Here is a 17,961-nt window from a genome sequence, read left to right as displayed (position 1 = left end):
CATTGGAGGAGCCCAGATCACACCTGGGAAGAACCGGTGTGTTTTCTCCCCCAGAGTTTCTCTCTACCATTCCATCAGCTGGTATCTTTCATACACACTTTAGTGTGTGCCTGTTTCTGGGTTCTGGGGCTCACAAAGAAGTCAGCCTTACTTACCTAGGATTAAATTGAACTTAATGAAAAAGGTCACCCTTAAAGTGACTCGTGATGTGGCCACAATGCCACTGTAAATCCATGTAAATTTGGAATCACACATTCTAGCTGTACTTTCTAAGATTCCTCTTATCAGAATTATTAGTACTAATGGGGGACTCAGAGTCCCCAGTGACGGGCATTATACAGCAGGAGGCAGAAAATGGAGAGGAGCTGAAGAAGCCGCAGCTGACACTGTATGTCAGTCACATCTCCCAGATGGCAGAGGCTGTGGCCCAGAGTAGGAGCAGCTCTGCACCAGGACCCAGTCAATATCTATTTATCCTTTCAGATCCTTTCAGATCTTGTATCTTCCCTATGGCCTGTACTGACCAGGAGAAAGAAAACCGCGTTTGTATGTCTCCACCACATTTCCTGTAAAATTGTTGCTGGGTTGGAGGAAATTTTATCCTTATTGCCACTATTCTTAGGTGTTGAAATGAACTGTTTACTTTTTCTGACATTATCTTTCTTCCCCAAGTGGAGAATAGACCATCTAACTAGTTAAAACCAGAGATTTAGTGGGCTATGCTTACAAGTCAGTGGGGCAGGGTATTAAATGGCTCTCTTGGACCTGTCTGTAGTCTTCTATTTTCCTATTCCTATCCATTACTGTGGCTGCCCTGTCGGCCTTAGGTAGGGCTGGAGTGATTAGTATGTAGGATGTGGCTACTGACCAAACTCTCTCTCAGGCAGATCTATCCCCAACATCGTTCCAGGCTTAAGATGCATTTTGCAATTTAGCTTTACCAGAATAATAGTTGAAAAGTTACTGGACAAGTGCTTTGCCAGTCAATAAAACTGGTATTTTACTCCCACTGTTCTTTCCATCAGTTGAAACTGAGAGAGGAGGAAGTCTTCCTCCCCAGTCAACATTCGTCACTGGGTTAGCCACATGCGGCTTTTAAAATTAAGCTGTAATTAAAGTCCCTCAATCACACTAGCCATGTTTCAGGTCTTAATAGCCAATGGCTACCACACTGCAAAGCACAGATATTGATTATTTCTTTCATTACAGAAAGTCGCATTGGATGGGGATGGCCCAAGCGGACTTCCATATACTACCTTACAAAGCGCTTTCACTAGTATTAGCTGATTTGACCGTAATGACTCTACAAGGCAGAAAGTAGGCATTACTGTTTTGTGAATGTTTTCCAGTTGTTCTCAGAGGACCAAATATACCCAGAGTTAAATGACTTGCTCAAGGTCACACAGAAAATTAGGAACTAAGACCTAGGTCTAAGTTCCACATTGCTTCCCTTCACATCTGTGCAACCATTACAATGAACGTTTTCACGTACGTACACCTAGATTCAATTTGTGAAACTTTACACAAAAGGACAAAGAACTGATTGGAGTTTCAGGGATTTCCTAGTTTGTCTTCTTCAGTGGTTAGTCTATGAATGACGTTCCGGAAGGAGGTCACCCGTGTGTTCTCTCATACAGACTAAGAAGAGATCTGGGAGTGAGGATAAATTCTAAATGAGGGAGAGAGAAATAACTTTCATGATCTTAGAGATGTGCACAAGCGTATTTTCTTCACATGCTGCCTCGAAGCCACTGAATCCCTACGTTAGGAATTTTTCCTGCAGACTTCATGGCCTCCCACATTACAACCATTGGCCAACTAAAAACATAAATCTGGTACTGTTCACCCAGACTGAGAATTTCCCATAGACTAATTTAAAATTTCTTTTATCTTCCACATCTAATCTTACTATTGAGTTAACTAGGAAGAGTATAGATATTCTTAGAATCTGGATGTTAAGACAAAGCATTCAGAATACTGCTTTTACTTTATAACAAGCCTTGGGCTGCTGACCTGGTACCATACCATCTGCAGAGCACTTCAGAGGAATTTTAGATTCAGAACTTAATCAATATACATATTTAAACAGTTGTATTAACCTGCTTCTTTTATATTTAGGGGTTTTCATTCATGGATTATTTCTGGATGGAGCTTCCTGGAGTAGAAAGACCAAGAAACTTGCAGAATCACATCCCAAAATTCTTTATGACACAGTGCCTGTGGTTAGTATTTGATATACTAATATGGGGATGGGGGATACTATTTTATACGCACACACAAACACACACCCCACAAACAGACATTCTCATCATGATAATTATGTTTTATTAAGTTCCCGCCAGCACAGAATTAGTGAATGCTGAACCACAGCTCCTAGGAGAAACACAAGGTTAAGTTTCTACGCTCCTCTGGTCACATTTTTGTTAACCAATCAAGACATAACTTGTTTTGTGTCTCTTTAAAAATGCCACATTTAATATATACTTTTGATTTATTAACATTGAACTCAGAGAAAACAGCACTGTAACTTATGCCTGGATGAACCTTACAGTATTTTCTTCCTGAGGCCCATCCCAGTCTTCTTGCACTCAGGAACACTAGGGAGCACCTGAGCACTACATTTAGGGCCATTTTAAACAGGGAAATCACTAACAACAAAATGCAAAAAAACTCCTTATTAAATAACCTATCAAAATGAGACTTGTTTCTATTTACCAAGGTGAAATAGAAAAACGGAGTGTCACCAGGTTCAACCTCAGCTGGAAAAGTACTTGTTTGGTGACTCACATTTTTTGAGGTTCTGAGTATGCTTGTGAATGATCATACAACAGAGTACTGGTTCTAGGATGATGAATAAATGTTAGTGATAAGCAGATTTGCAAATACAGAATCCAGAAAGAATGAGGACTATATACATGCATCCACATATGCATATATATTTCTTACATATACTTTGACCTAAAAATGATACTTAGAGACTAAAAGATAACTATATGAAAGCCAACCCCATAAAAACGTGTTTGCTAGGAACCAATCTGCAGTATGAGCCAACTAAGCTATGGAAGATATTGTTTCCATCTGTTACTGAATCATGAGAAAACGACTAGACAAATTTTCATACACTTGGAAAGGCCTGTCTGGAATGGTGCGATAAAATACAGGCTGTGCATTTACATGTATTGTTTGTGGGACACTGGGAGCAGCTCAGACGGGCAAAAATCCTAACAGGTACAGTGAGGGACGAGCTATTCCCAGAAACCTGACCTATATGCTAAGATACTGTGTATGGACAGAGAGTTTTAAACAGGCGACCCAAATTCAAAGTCACAGGGTAAGTTTCAAGAGTTGACTGGGATAGACCTGGAAGCTCTTTTAAGGTAGTTCACAATGAATACAAAGGTATTTGTAAGTGGATGATTCTCATACATATGTCACTTAGTGAGAAAAATTCTCATTAAGAAAATGTGGTTTTGACCAAGATGAAATACACTCATTAAGTGTTGTTGAGTCCTCATATTTAATTACATCCAAAAACAGCTTTATGGATTCCGCAATAATGTGGGAGAAGCATACACTAACATCACTATTAACTCCTTCATACAATTTATTTAGACCTGAGAAACCTGAAAGAGGGCTCTGAACAGTGGGCTGTCAAGCCAACATCCGCTCAAGGATTCCACTTTATAAGAGAAAAAGGAATCGAATTAGATTTTAAAACAAAACACTATTTCCTCATTATGACCGTAGTTTGTTCTTTATGCTTATTTTCAGAGACCAACCTGCCCCACATTCTTTTGAGATTGGTTAGGTTGGTTAGGCTTAACAGTGCTTAATATTTTAGGAACTTGGCTAATGACATCCTAAAAATAAAGTGGGTATATTATAGGAATAAAGGAATGCAACTAGGTTTGAAACAGCACGATGTGTGTACTAGCCCCTTTAAAATAGCCACCTAAAAAATGGGGAGGTGATCTAAGCTCTAGAATCACTGACAAAATCCTTTTAGATTTTTTTGATTGGCCTGTATTAAATTAATATGGTGACATGATTATCAGTGGTGGTGGTTCCCTTTGAAAGCATGTATGATTTTGTGGTTGTTGATGTAAACAGTCAAAAGTCCTCCCCAGGTAAGTACGGTGACTAGGTAAAGAATACATAGATAACATGTTTCTTGACAGGTGAAAATAATTATTTTTTCTCATTTAGTTGGCTCCGAAAATAGTTCTGAGAACACTAAAAAAAAAGTTTTGAGCAAAATGCCTAGGAATAAACTTACCCAAGGAAGTGAAAGACCTATACTGATGAAAGAAATTGGAAACAACACAAATGCAAAGACATCCCATGCTCAGGGGTTGGAAGAATTATAGTTAAAATGTCCACACTACCCAAAGCAATCTCCAGATTTTATGCAATCCCTATCAGAATACCAACAGCATTGTTCACAAAATTAGAATTCCAAAATTTGTATGGAAAAATAAAACACCCGAATAGCCAAAGCAATCTTGAGAAAAAAGAAGCTGAAGACCTCACAATTTCAGATTGAAACTCACCCAATCAAAACAGTATGGTACTGGCACACAAAAAAGATCAATGCAGAAATAACCCCACACTTCTATGACTAATTAATCTATAAAAAGGAGGCAAGAACACACAATGGGGAAAAGACAGCCTCTTTGACAAATGGTGCTGGGAAAACTGGACAGCTACATGCAAAAGAATGAAACTGGACCATTTTTTAAAATCATACACAAAAATAAATTCAAAATGAATTAAAGGCCAAAATATGGGACCTGAAACCATAAAATGCCTAGAAAAAAACATAGGCAGTAATCTCCTCAGCACTGGTTTTAACAACATTTTTCTAGACAGGTCACCTAAGGCAGGGGAAACAAAAATAAGCTATTGGGACTCCATTAAAATAAAAAGCTTTTGTATAGTGAAGGAAACCATCAACAAAAGAAAAAGGCAACCTACTGAATGGGGGAAGACATTTGCAATGATTCTATCCAATAAGGGGTTAATAGCCAAAGTACATAAAGAACATATAATTCAAGAGCAAAAAAAAAAAAAAAAAAATAAGGAACCGAAAAAAAAAGTTTTCCAAAGACCACCTAGAGATGGTCAAAACAGAAACATGAAAAGATGCTCTTCATCACTAATCACCGGGGAACTGCAAATGAAAAAGCCACGATGAGGTACCACCTGACACCTGTCAGAACTGCTAGCATCAAAAAGAGAAGTGGAGAAAAAGGAACCCTGGCGTATTGCTGGTGGAAATGCAAACTGGGGCACCCACTATGGAAAACAGTATGGAGGTTCCTCAAAGAGTTAGAAATACCATATGATCCAGTAATTCCATTACTGGGTATTTACTCAAAGATAAACGAAAACAGAAGAGTCAAGATATGGAAGCATAAAGAGGCTATCAGAAGACGAGTGGGTAAAGCTGTGGCTATATATAAAATATTACATGTAGATGTAGATCAGTGTACATACGTAATATTATACAGTATTTTCAGCCATAAAAAAGAATGAGATCTTACCATTTACAACATGGATGGACCTAGAGGATATAATGGTAAGTGAAATACGTCAGAGAAAGACAAATACCGCATGGTTCTACTCATATGGAATCTTAAGTGAACAAGGAAAGAGACAAACAAAAAAAACCCCGACTCTTAAATACAGAGAGCAAACTGGTGGTTGTTGGAGGGGAAGCGGGAGGTCGAGGGGAGTGTGGATGAAATAAAGGGGATTAAGATGTACGAACTTCTATTATACAATAAATGAGCGCAGAGATGGAAAGTACGACACAGGGAACACAGTGCGTAAGACTCTAAGAACTATCTGGTGACCTCTGGGGACTGTACTTACTTGATGAGCACTGAGGGAGGGAGAGAATTGTTGAATCATTATGTTGTACACCTGAAACTAATACAACAGCAGTTAATTATACTTTAATTTAAAAAAATGATTACAAATTAAATGTTTTGAACAATGGCAGTACTGCTAACAAAAATAAGATCTATTTGGGCCACAGAAATTTGCAGACACAGAACTGAAATCCCCTATTAGGTTCAAATGTAAGTATCATACCCTTGACTCAAAAGCACTTTTATGCACTTTCTTCCAGATGTGGCTAAAGCCCTGTAAAAGGGTAGAGATACCAGAACGACCAAGTTATGTTGCTCCACTGTACAAGACAAGTGAGCGGAGAGGAACCTTATCCACCACTGGGCATTCTACGAACTTCGTTATTGCCGTGACTCTTCCCTCTGACCGACCCGTGGAGCACTGGATTGGACGGGGTGTGGCACTATTATGTCAGCTTAATTCATAATTCGAAGACACCTGTTCCTATTTCTTGTTAGATGGTTAGGAAGAAAATATAAACAATTTGGTTTATGTAGATTTCACTTAAAGCTGTACTTAATTATAAATTTATGTGCAAATGCAGCCTGTATTTTTAAAATGCCTCCTACTTCAGTGTAAGGAATGTTCTGAAATAAAGACTAAAGAAAACACACTGGTGTATTTGCTCTTTTTGAATAACTTTATTTTGGGAGAGTTCCATAAGCATCAGGAACATACATAAAACGACACACCACTGTTGACAATGAAAAAAAAAACAGCATTGGATCATTTCCAGCTTTATAAATTTTTAAAAAATGATTCAGTTACAACAAAAAAAAGTTTAGATATTTTAGCAAGTATCACCTTGCAGGACCATAATCATATTTAAGCCACTGACGTAGTTAATGGAAAAAATTCACACTGCATCTAGTTACTATAGTATTTCTACGCATAATCACAGCTGATTGAATGCAATGTGATATACACCAAAATTCATATGGATGTCACACAGTGACAGCATTGTACAAGTAACATGAATGACCTCCAACAAACACACATTAAATCAGACTGGTCAAGCTAAATGGAATGTTGGAGCCAAACAGAAATGTTGTGGAATTCAGATTGTCTAGTAAGACTTGAAACTATACACTAGAACGATGTGGAAACTAAATACTGGTGGAACCCTAACAAAATACTAGCAGCAACCGTTACAGCCCTCTTAATAGGTTAAAAAAATCTAGCAGATGAAGAGAATACCATTTTTTAGAGAATATAAAACTTTATACACTTCAGCAGAACTTGCTTGCTTTAAACCAGACCTGTAAGACTGGGAATACATTCCCACTGTTGCTTTTCATAAAAGTTTTAAAATTAAGCAGATTTAATGCTGGAATGCAGAATCCTCCTTGGGTATAAAAATGCAAAAAGGAACTAGAAATATATCTTGGTTCAGAAAGCAAGATATTTTAATCACTTGACGTTGGCAGTACTAAATCAAATACCAGCACCTTGTAGCGGGGTTGCTTGAAGGGCCAAGCAGTGAGATGAGGGCTGTGCTCATTCACTGCCCAACGCTGAAAATATTCTAGGTAAAAAACTCCTACTTATTACAGGAGGCCATAGAGAAAGCCAGAAATAATTTTTCAAATTCAGGCATAAATTCAGAAAAGCACACCTAAGCGTCCTTGCTTACGGCACAAAGGAGAAACACTGGCAAGACTCTTGCTACCCAGGTACATGTGCAGCTCTCCAAGTTTTATTTTTGTAGGTTCACTAAGAGGAAAGGAGCTGAGGAGAGAAGGAGGGCTAAATGCAAACACTTTAAATGGAATGGAAGGAGTTTGGCTCTTAAATATGTGAACAGTAAGATTTTTAAATCAGCCGCATTGGTAGCCAAGCGATTAAAACAAAGCTGCCTGCGCACAGTTCACACACAGTTTACTGGGCATAAATGAAGACCGTGTGGCACAAGATGTAAACAGAAAGCTACATGCAGTATGACTAGTGCTACAAATTATAGATCAAAATTCAGGATAAACATGGCTTGCACTTCTCACAAATCGCTCAATTATGCTAGAACGGGGCACCTCTAAGTGAGACGAGTCCCTATCAGGCACCGACAGCGTATCTGGGCACAGCACGATCAAGTGATTTCAGCTGTGTTACTTAAGTGTATCTTCCAAGTCGCGTGGTATCACGACGGCCCGTGCCATCAGCCGAGATGATCGTCAGAGCCACTTCCGTCGACGTGCAGAGATTATGGACGTGGTGAACTTGGGTTTTCTGCCTTACCTTCCTGCCAATCGCAGCATGTGCTCTAGGTTCCCAAACCAAACTGGTAAAGCAATGCGTACATTTAGAACTTAAACTTCCCCAGTAACTGGTTAGTACTGTTAAAATAGGAAAGCTGCATATTTCAACCATGTTTGGGTTCTTCTTTTTTTCTGGTATTTTCTAGAGGGTTACACTTTTAACGAAAAAAAAAAAAAATTTACCACATGCTCCAACTCCCTACCCCCACCAAAAATCCCAAAACAAAAACAAAACTGAAGTTTGCAAGAAAAAAACACCCAAACACCAAGTATAATATTAATACAAAGAACCGCTATGAATCTTTCATTAAACTGAAGCTCACACAAACATACAATCACAAAGTTCAGTAGTTTAGGCTGCAAGTTTAAACACTATGGCAATATATACAAAAATAGTAACTCTAGATTCAAGAATAAGGGCTTTTCCCAATGCTAAATTCATACTCTAACACAGCCTGAGCTCTCCTCTAGTTCCTACAGCCTACTTTATGCAGTTTCAAAATTGTATCAAGTTGATCCCCATTACCTTATGTATATATGTAACTGAATTAAAGGACACTACAATTCATTTTTAGCACAAAGAAAAGTCTGCCCGAAGTCCATTTAAAATATTTTTAAAGTTTAAGTGATTTTTGGTTCAATTTCTATTTCTGCATAGCCACAGAAGTTTCTACTACCAAAGAGACTACTTTAGTGTTTTATATGATTATTTTTTTAAAAGTCTTAATCAAACCTATGTCAACATTGGTTCATGGAGTCCCATTTTCTCCTCTCTTTATCACAAGCTTTGTATTTTTAAAAGACCCCTTCACACAGGGAAAAGCAGTACTGAGCACCAGTCTTTTGTGGTTAGGCTCAAATCTATGGAACTTGGAAGTAGTGCAAGCCACTGACTTTTCTTTGAGCAATGTGCATACAGTACTAGGGACAGATGCAAAGCTGCATGGAAACATTCTCGTAATCCACAGTGATTACTGGGAATGGTTAAAACTGGAGGTCAAACACAATTTTGTCTTCATAGAGGGCGATCACCAGCATAATGGCAAATCCAAACAGCAACCCTAAATTCTGAAGAATGAATTGCCCCACGGGACAAAAGCCATGTTCTTCATTGTCACCATCACCATGCAACATTTCTGGAAGCTGCAAAAACAAAACCCAGGTACTCACAAGCAATTCTGTATAATACTCTGCTTAATTTGTTTACATTCTTCTACTTAAATGAATAAAGCATAACTACAAATTACTCTGTTAAACATAATGCTAAGCATAATATATACTTCAGCCAAACACTGATGAAGTTTAAGCTCTAGCTATGAAGTAAGTACTAAATCTGTTCCCTCCTAAACCCTGAACAAATGCAAATATGTGCGTTGGCCGTTTTCTAAAGTTACCATCCACTGACCTTGCCATTTGCTTTATGCTAAAGTATAAGACCATTTATTACTGCCAATAAACTCTCCAGGAAAGATCACCACATTTACTGACTTAAAGTCACTGAAAACATAAGATTCTTTTGGGGGGGGGGAGATACCTAATTCAAGATTTTCCACTTCTTTACTCTTTCCGTTTTAAATTCTCATATTCAGCTGCATGGGAGAGCAAGGACAGATATTTACAGACAATCCTAACTCGTTATCTCTCTGCCCGTAAGCCGTTATTTTCCTTGCAATAATAGAGAAAATAGTCTCTCGAAGCTATTCATCAGGACTACGACCAAGTGGAGCCCGTGGCCTTCACAGGGTCCTCTGTTTCTCCTAATCATGATACAATTTCAAAAACCTGAATGTTTCCAGTACCTTTAAAGGCACGCAGTTCACTGAAGTTCATAGCTCGATTTCTAAAGCATAAGCATATACTATTACATTTAAGAATAATGCAAAGTTCAAAGTATAAAACCTAAGTCTTTATTTAAGTAAATAAGATTTGTTAAAGAAATGCATGTCCATTATTATAAGCATCAAGTCTTTCCATCCACATCTAATCAAAATTGTGAAAGAAATGCTACTTCACGTTTCATTTTCTTGTTTTCTGTGTTTTGCTTTTCAAGTGTGCAATGACGCCATCAGAAAGAGGACACGATATGCTACTCTTTCAGACACTAAGCTCTCCTCCAAACAGTATCTTGGTGCTTTTCGTGGTTCAGAGGGGGAAAGTGTAACATAATGGCTGCGTAGGAAAAAATGCTATTGCTCATTACTAAATAATGAGTACAGTTAATCCAACTACCATATTCTGACATTGCTACAGTATATTTAACAATTCCCTGAGGGTCTTATTTAAGAACCACTTCATGCTGGTCATCAATTTTGTTCAGAAGTCTGTGGCCATAGTAAATAACGGCTAATGGAGGCTACTGTCCTTTTTGAGCAGAGTTAAGTACTTGTGACAGAAACCACTGCAAACAGCAGAGCTGATTAACTGCGGTAGAGACTACACGGGCTACAAAGCCTACATATGTACTCTCTGTCCCATTACAGAAAGTCTGCCAACCTCTGGGTTAATGGATCAGAACTAAACCAGGCAACTTCCCCCATGTGGTTCTATTAGTACGAAGACTGGTTTATCTTTTGTCCTCTTCTCAAGTTTTCATTATGACAAAAACTGTTAAATCTGGCTTTCCTTACCACTGAAGCATAAATAACACAGGATGTTTCACAGAAGCATCCCCTCTGGACATGTGCACATACCAGCCACAAGAGGCGCTATGCCTTCCCCCATTCAGTTCCGTCCCGAATGCCCACACCCGTATTTGCTGATCAGAACCACAGCGGAGCCCGCTGCACCCAACAGTGCGGCGGTATCTGTGAAAACGCAAGAGCGCTTCCGCGCTGGGGACTGACAGCTGCTGTGCAAAGCCCCGAAAACCAGTGGACACTTCCAACTGCACGTCCTAGAGACCTCGAACTAGAACTTCTGGAGCTGTTGCTATCGCATGACTGACTGTAAGCGAATAAACACCTCCTCTCTATAGTCAAAGTAGGCTTTCTAAAATGAAAATACAATCATGTCATCGTTGCTTAAACCCTGTAATGGCGCCTCAAAATGTACAAGATAAGTTCTCCCTTTTTACAGCACTATGTTTTGTGTCTCTGTCATGATCTGGCCTACCTCTACCTAATAACGATGGATGTGACTTTTTAATCCATTTTTTTCCATTTAACATGAGAAAAAATAATCTCAGTGTCATTAAAATCCTAAAATATATGTAGGTAGTTTTTCTTCTTGGACATTTAGGATATTTCCAATGTAATTATAACATTATAAATGCTACTTTTTTCGTTTTTTGTTTGTTTTTTAAAGATTTTAGTTATTTATTTGACAGAGAGAGATCACAAGTAAGCAGTGGCAGGCAGAGGGAGAGGGAGAAGCAGGCTCCCTGCTGAGCAGAGAGCGGATGTGGGGCTCGATCCCAGGACCCTGGAATCATGACCTGAGCCGAAGGCAGACACTAAATCAACTGAGCCACCCAGGCGCCCCTTATAAATGCTACTTAACACTTAAATACAGTTTTACTTTTGTTTGCTTGTTTGTGTTCTTAGCAGTAGTCATGCTGGGTTACTTTTTCAGAATATCAGAACATAGTTCTTGGAGTCGACTGACTGGTTAAGGAATGATGTTACTCATTACTCTGCTTTCTCCTATGCCCTTTCCTCTTGCTCCTAATAAACTCTTCTACAGGTTTTAAGACTCAGCTCAGATATCTTGTTCCAGAAAAATTTCCCTAATTTCCCCCTATTTTTTAGCCAGCCTCTCCCCATAGTTCCACAGACATGGTGCACTACTCTAGCGTAACCCATTATCAAAAGAATTCTAATTAATGGCTACTTTTCTTCTTCATTAGACTACTAATCCTTACTGTAAAAATTACCTTGTTCTTTTCAGAATTAGCTCATTTCTTTTTCATTCAACTAACTGTGAACTACTTCTATAGTAGTAAATGAAATACAACCAAAAAGAAGTTTGTCCTCCCAGAACTGACATCCATGTGGGGCACACAATGAGCTCAGTAAATAAGTAAAATGTTTAGTGTGTTATTAACAGATCAAAATACAAGTGCAAAGGAGAAAAAGAAAAGTGAAGTAGGGATAGAAGATGTAAAATGTTGGGGTAGAAGTTGGGAAGCCTCGTAAGGAGTGAGGGAGCTAGTCAGTAGAGCTTCTGCAGGCCAAATAGTCAACATTTAGTGACCAGCAAGAGCCAGGCCCCTGAGGCGGTGTGTGCCTCCTGGGGGAAAGGGGAAGAAGATGAGGAAAAGAGACACATTAGGGAGGGCTAAAGGGAGGAGGAGGAAATTCACAAGGAGCCACTGAAGAGTCTGAAGCACCTGAGTGACATGATTGTTGACTCAGAAGCCGTCATGGACGGGGCAACAACAGAAGCGGGGAGAAGGTTAAACCGAAGAAGATGGTGGCGGAAGAGGTGGCTGGGAGGTGGAGCCCTCCCCAGGGGCTTAGGATTAGTCAGAGGTTGGGGGAGCGGTAGGGAACAGGGAGAACCGAGACAAAGAATTATCATCAGGGCTTTGATCTGAGCAGCTGGAAGAACGGAATCATCATCTGTAAGACAGAGACTCCTACAGGAGTCGGGGGTCCAGTGAGTGAAGGCTGGCCATCTCAAGAACTAGGCTCTGAACAGATGTGCCTCCAATTCCTTTCAGACGCTCAGGGAAGCTGGTGGATAGACTGACCTGGAGTTAAGGGAAAGGTCTGGGCTAAAGATGTAAATGTAGGAATTACCAGCCATTAAATACTTAAAGTCATGAGACTAAATGAGATCACCTAGAGGGCTTTCACCAACATTTATAGGTCAAGGAGAAGAGAACCAGAAAACAAACGGAAAGGCCAGAAAGGTGGTTAAGCCAGGAAACGGTGGTGGCATAGAGGCCAACTGACAAGAAAGCATTGAAAGAGAAGAGACTGAGCCCCCCCCAAATGCGGCCGTTAGGACAACTGAATGAAGCCAGATGGGGTACGTGACCATGGACTCAAGGATGCTGTGGTCAGTAGTAGATGTGGCCAAAGCAATCCGGGACAGCGGTTGGGGAGAATACCAGATGAGGCCAGACTCAAGAAAGAGGAGAACGAGAAAATAAGAAAGGGTAATCTGCAGTACAAGAAGGAAAATGGTGGCTGAGAACTAAAATGGGAACTGGACTTAAAGAAACTCCCTCTCTCCTACCTTTGTGAGAAGTACAGGAGGTTTAGACATGATCCAGCAGAGAGGGAAAAATGAACAACAACAGAGAGAAAGGGGAGAATTTCAGGGAGTTAATGAAAGGGCACAAGTGCCAGGGCACGGCTTGAAGGAGCTGGCCTCAGCGAGAAACAGATTTCTTCACTGTTATAGGAAAGGGGAGCGGACAGAGAGATACAGGAGGGGAGCAGAAACAGGGATGGCAACCTGTGGAAGGCTGTCTCGATGGCTTCAGTATTTTCCATGAAATAGGAAGGTCATCAGCTGAGCATGGGGACAGGAAATGAGGTGTTAGAGTCCAAGAAAAAAACAAGGAAATGGCAAACTCTAGGCACAGAATGTAAATAGCTATTTTTTGTTGATATTTTCTAAACTATTATAAATAGGCAATAATCCTGTGATTAAAAATTTAGGTTACAAAGTTTTGAAATGACACTATCTAACCAATCTTACCAGAAGGAAAGTGAACATAATATCTAAGTTAAAAACAAAAAGTAACACAAACCATAAGAGACTCTTAATCTCACAAAACAAACTGAGGGTTGCTGGGGGGAAGAGGGTAGGGAGAGGGTGACTGGGTTATGGACACTGGGGAGGGTATGGGCTATGGTGAGTGCTGTGAAGTGTGTAAACCTGGCGATTCACAGACCTGTACCTATATTAATAAAAATAATTTTAAAAAATCAAAAAATAAAAACAAAAAGTAATCAAGTTACTAGTTCTGCAAATATACTGCCTAACATATTTAAGACACTAAGGTAAAATTAAAATAAAACTAGTTGCTATTGTTTAGATTTGTTAACTTTAAAGTTAGAAATAGGGGAAATTGCATAAATCCCTAGGAATATACACCATTTTCTGCAGAAGACTGGCTTACATAAGAGGTATAGTATTTCCTATTTGCTATAAAACAAGCTCAAAGAATGATTTATTAACAACCACAAAATATTTATACCCTAACATTACAAAATCTTCACAGTATAATAATTATCTCTAAATACTGGATTACTTTGACTAGTAATATCCTTTGGTCCAAAATTCTCAGCATCTCATCTTGATTTCCAAAGAAATCCTCCCACTTAATTTTCTTTCTCTAATAAGCTATTTAGGATATCATGTTTTTAAATGGGGTACATATTTTTTTAAAATAGTCTTTCAAATATGTCCAGAGATTTCCTCCATTTTTGGAAGGTGCATTCTATTTACAGGTTTAGTATTAACAAAAAAATTTAAAATATCTTACCATATCCACCAAGGCTACGTAGAGGAACATGCCTGCAGTGACTGCGAAGATCCAAAGTGTGATGTTATTGGCGTACTGGCCGACGGCCGTGCCTATCAGCATGCCTACGTAAGCCATCATGGCGGAGAGGAGGTTGTAGACGATGGCCTGCTTCACAGTCATGCCCGCTTTCAGAAGAACTGCAAAATCACCTACAGTAAAGACACAATGTGAGAGTTTTATAACCACAGGATTTTATGCACAAATTTAGGGGGAAAAAAAAGAAACCAAAATTAAGAACTGATATTAAAAGATACGCCTTTAATAACTGATGCTTTATTATAAAAATTTACTTATTAAATTAAACCTAATGCATGCAAAATTTGAGTGAAAGTCTCAGGCTCGATGCTCAAAGACCGTCTGAAAGGTATGTATGATTCCATGTAAGACAAAGAATGCCAAGGTTGCCTGAAGCAGGCTGGGAATGGGGTGTGACCACAAAGGGACTGCGTGAAGGGACTGTTGGGATGATGGAATTGTTCTGCACCTGCTGGCCGTGGTGACTGTTACAGAAAGTCACATACATGTTAAAACTCAAAGAACCATATATCAAAAAGGCCAATTTTCTGTAGAATGTGAAAAGTAAAATGTTTTTTTAAAAAAGCAGAAACATAACAGAAAAAAAGAACTTGGTCACTGCTTTTTCTGTGAGCTACAATTAAAGCTCTCTCCTCTGATCTCTGCCGTATTTCCAAAGGGAAACGGCCTAAGAAAAACAGAAGTAACAGACTCTTTGAGTATACTGTATGCTGTTCACATTTATGTTTTATTTTTTCCAGAGAAAAAAATTAAAACTTAATTCTAAACATGTAAAATTAGAGACTTTGTCACTCATGTGTCTATAGCTGAACCACTAGGGGAAAATGGGTTAAGGGGCGCCTGGGTGGCTCATTCAGTTAAACGTCTGCCTTCGGCTCAGGTCATGATCTCAGGGTCCTGGGATCGGGTCCTGCATGGTGCTCCCTGCTCAGTGGGGTGTCTGGCTCCCTTTGCCCCTCCTCCCACTTCGTTCCCTCAATCTCTCTCTCTCTCAAATAAATAAAAATCTTAAAAAATGTTAAAAGGGTTAAATACTGCTCAGAAACTTTACTAGAAAAATAAATACTGCCAGAAATAATAGTCTTAAAGCTAAAGGGCCAAAATCAATTTCAACTAATTATAACAAACTTTTTAGTTATTAAATGTACAAACATCCAATCGATCACTGAACACTTAGCAGTGAAAGGTATTACGTAGAATATGGCGGCATTTCTTTCCCTTAAGAAGCCATCTTCGGGGCACCTGGCCGGCCCAGCTGGGAGAGCACGTGACCCTCGATCTAGTTTGAGCCCCATCCTGGGCGCAGAGGTCACTTACACATACACACATAAACAAACCTTTAAAAAAAAAGGGATCTTAATCTTATATGACTAACAAACAGTACATGATCTTTTCCTTTTTAATTCTTATGGTTACAAGGTTCTAATTTCTAACAGGAAGACGTTAACAGAAAAATTAGTGCTATGCTAGGAGATTCTCTATCAATGGCTTCTAGTTTGCCATTCTCCAGTTTCCATCTAATACGACGCTCTTTACATCTTTTCCTAAAAGTCTTTGGTCTTTCAGAATATTTTTCAAATATTTCTCCACAGACCTTACACCTTGTCTTTTCATTCCTTTAGTAAAGGTTTCTTTTGTGTAGAGTTTTTAATCTTTATGAAGTCCAATTTTATTACTTTTTTCCTTAACGGATCATGCTTTTGGTGCTGTGTCTAAGAATAACTTGCCTAATCCAATAACAGACTTTCTCTTATGTCTTCTTCTGTGCGTCTTACAGAGGTAACCCCCACTTTGCCACGGTTCACATTACAGCCACCTCACTTTTGTTAAAGACCTACATTAGTACCCGTTTTCCCTAACAACAAAAAAATCTGAGGAGGATTTTCACTTTTACAAAAAAAGGCAAAAATGGGAACCTCGCCTTTGTTTTGCAGTGAGCCCGTGCAGCATGTACCCCGAGCAGAAAGACTGGCGGCACCCAGCCCCTACCCCAGGAAACAGACTCAGCATCTCAGCATCAAGCAAGCGTCCATAGCTCTGAACTAGGTGACCAGTGCTTTATCCCTCGCTTGTGCATCTATCAGCAAGATCTATCCTAAGGTATCGAAAGCCTAAGAGAGGTTTCTTAGGGTCCAGGAATGCTCAAGAACTTCTGCATTAATAGTGTTTCTTAGCTTTAAGCCATTGTAGCTTACAAAAGGTTTTAATAGGAACACTACTTCTGGATAGCAGGGAAAACCTGTATTTTAAAATTTTTATTAATGGGGCACCTGGGTAGCTCAGTTGGTTAAAGTGACAGACTCTTGATTTAGGCTGGGGTCATGATCTCAGGGTCATGAGATCAGGCACGCAGAGCCTAGAGCCTACTTGGGCTTCTCTTTCTCCCTCTGTCCCTCTCCTCGTTCCCGCGCATGCACACACCTTCTCTCTCTTGAAAAAAAAAAAAACTTTATTTAAATCAGTGATCTATTTTTATATAATCTGTGCCTACTGTGAGGGGTTTTTGGTTTTTTGGGCTTTTTTTCCCCCACTACATATCCAATTACTGCAGCAACATTTGCTGGAAAAACTATCCTTTCGACATGGAACTTCCTTTGCACCTTGTTGAAATTAAGTTGCCATATATGTGAGAACTCTACTTTGTTCCACTGATTTATGTGTCTATTTTTTCACCAATATAAATTGTTTCAATTACTGTGGCTTTATAGCAAGTCTTAAAGTCAATTCTGCTGTCCTTTTCCAAAATTCTTCTGGCTATCCAAGTTCCTTTCCCTTTCCCTGTAAAATTTTGAAAAAGCTCCAAAAAAGCCTACTGGTATTCTGATTGGGAATGCACTTAAAATATAGGGAAAATTAGCATGTGAAAAGATATTGAGTCTTCTATTCCAATCCTGTTACACTCTCTTCATACTTAAATCTCCTTTGATTTCTTTTGTGCTATTTGTCATTTCCAGCATACAGACTCTATCTATATTTTGTTAAGATTTAAAGCAAAGCATTTCATGTTTTTTGGTGTTATTATACAACTACTTTAAAAAAATTTCAATTTCCAATTATTCACTGCCAATATATAGCAGTGTAAGTGATCTCTGTAGAATGATCTTGCATAAGATGAATATTTCATTTAAACTCTATCTCTGTCCTACTCTCATCTTAGATGACAATTTCTCAAAGGTATCTGCATATTTTTCTCCCTTTTTCTCTACCTTTCTCAGTAAGAATCTGTACAAACATTTGAAAAAGAGATCAAAGGAATACAGTTGGGATTTACACCAAGCA

The 17,961-nt window shown here is 39.0% G+C and overlaps 2 protein-coding genes across 2 annotated transcripts in view; one reads left to right on the top strand and one right to left on the bottom strand.

Annotated features, from left to right (window-relative positions):
- The window catches only part of LOC111156405 (dynein axonemal heavy chain 7), a 263,890-nt gene extending 257,550 nt beyond the window's left edge, over positions 1-6,340 (top strand). Inside the window, exons 64-65 of the mRNA XM_022517313.1 lie at positions 2,119-2,222; positions 6,134-6,340. Of these exons, the coding sequence (XP_022373021.1) occupies positions 2,119-2,222; positions 6,134-6,340 (311 nt within the window). The remainder of the gene's footprint in view (positions 1-2,118; positions 2,223-6,133) is intronic.
- Positions 6,341-6,533: 193 nt separating this feature from the next.
- LOC111143095 (solute carrier family 39 member 10) overlaps positions 6,534-17,961 on the bottom strand; it is a 67,450-nt gene continuing 56,022 nt past the window's right edge. The window contains exons 9-10 of the mRNA XM_022496569.1: positions 14,605-14,795; positions 6,534-9,308 (exon numbers count right to left, since the gene is read on the bottom strand). Of these exons, the coding sequence (XP_022352277.1) occupies positions 9,150-9,308; positions 14,605-14,795 (350 nt within the window). The 3' untranslated portion in view covers positions 6,534-9,149. The remainder of the gene's footprint in view (positions 9,309-14,604; positions 14,796-17,961) is intronic.

The sequence above is a fragment of the Enhydra lutris genome, unplaced genomic scaffold, assembly GCF_002288905.1.
Source record: "Enhydra lutris kenyoni isolate GAN:26980312 unplaced genomic scaffold, ASM228890v2 scaffoldscaffold1, whole genome shotgun sequence".
NCBI classification, from domain to species: Eukaryota; Metazoa; Chordata; class Mammalia; order Carnivora; family Mustelidae; genus Enhydra; species Enhydra lutris.
This window is presented reverse-complemented; position numbering and strand designations above follow the sequence as displayed.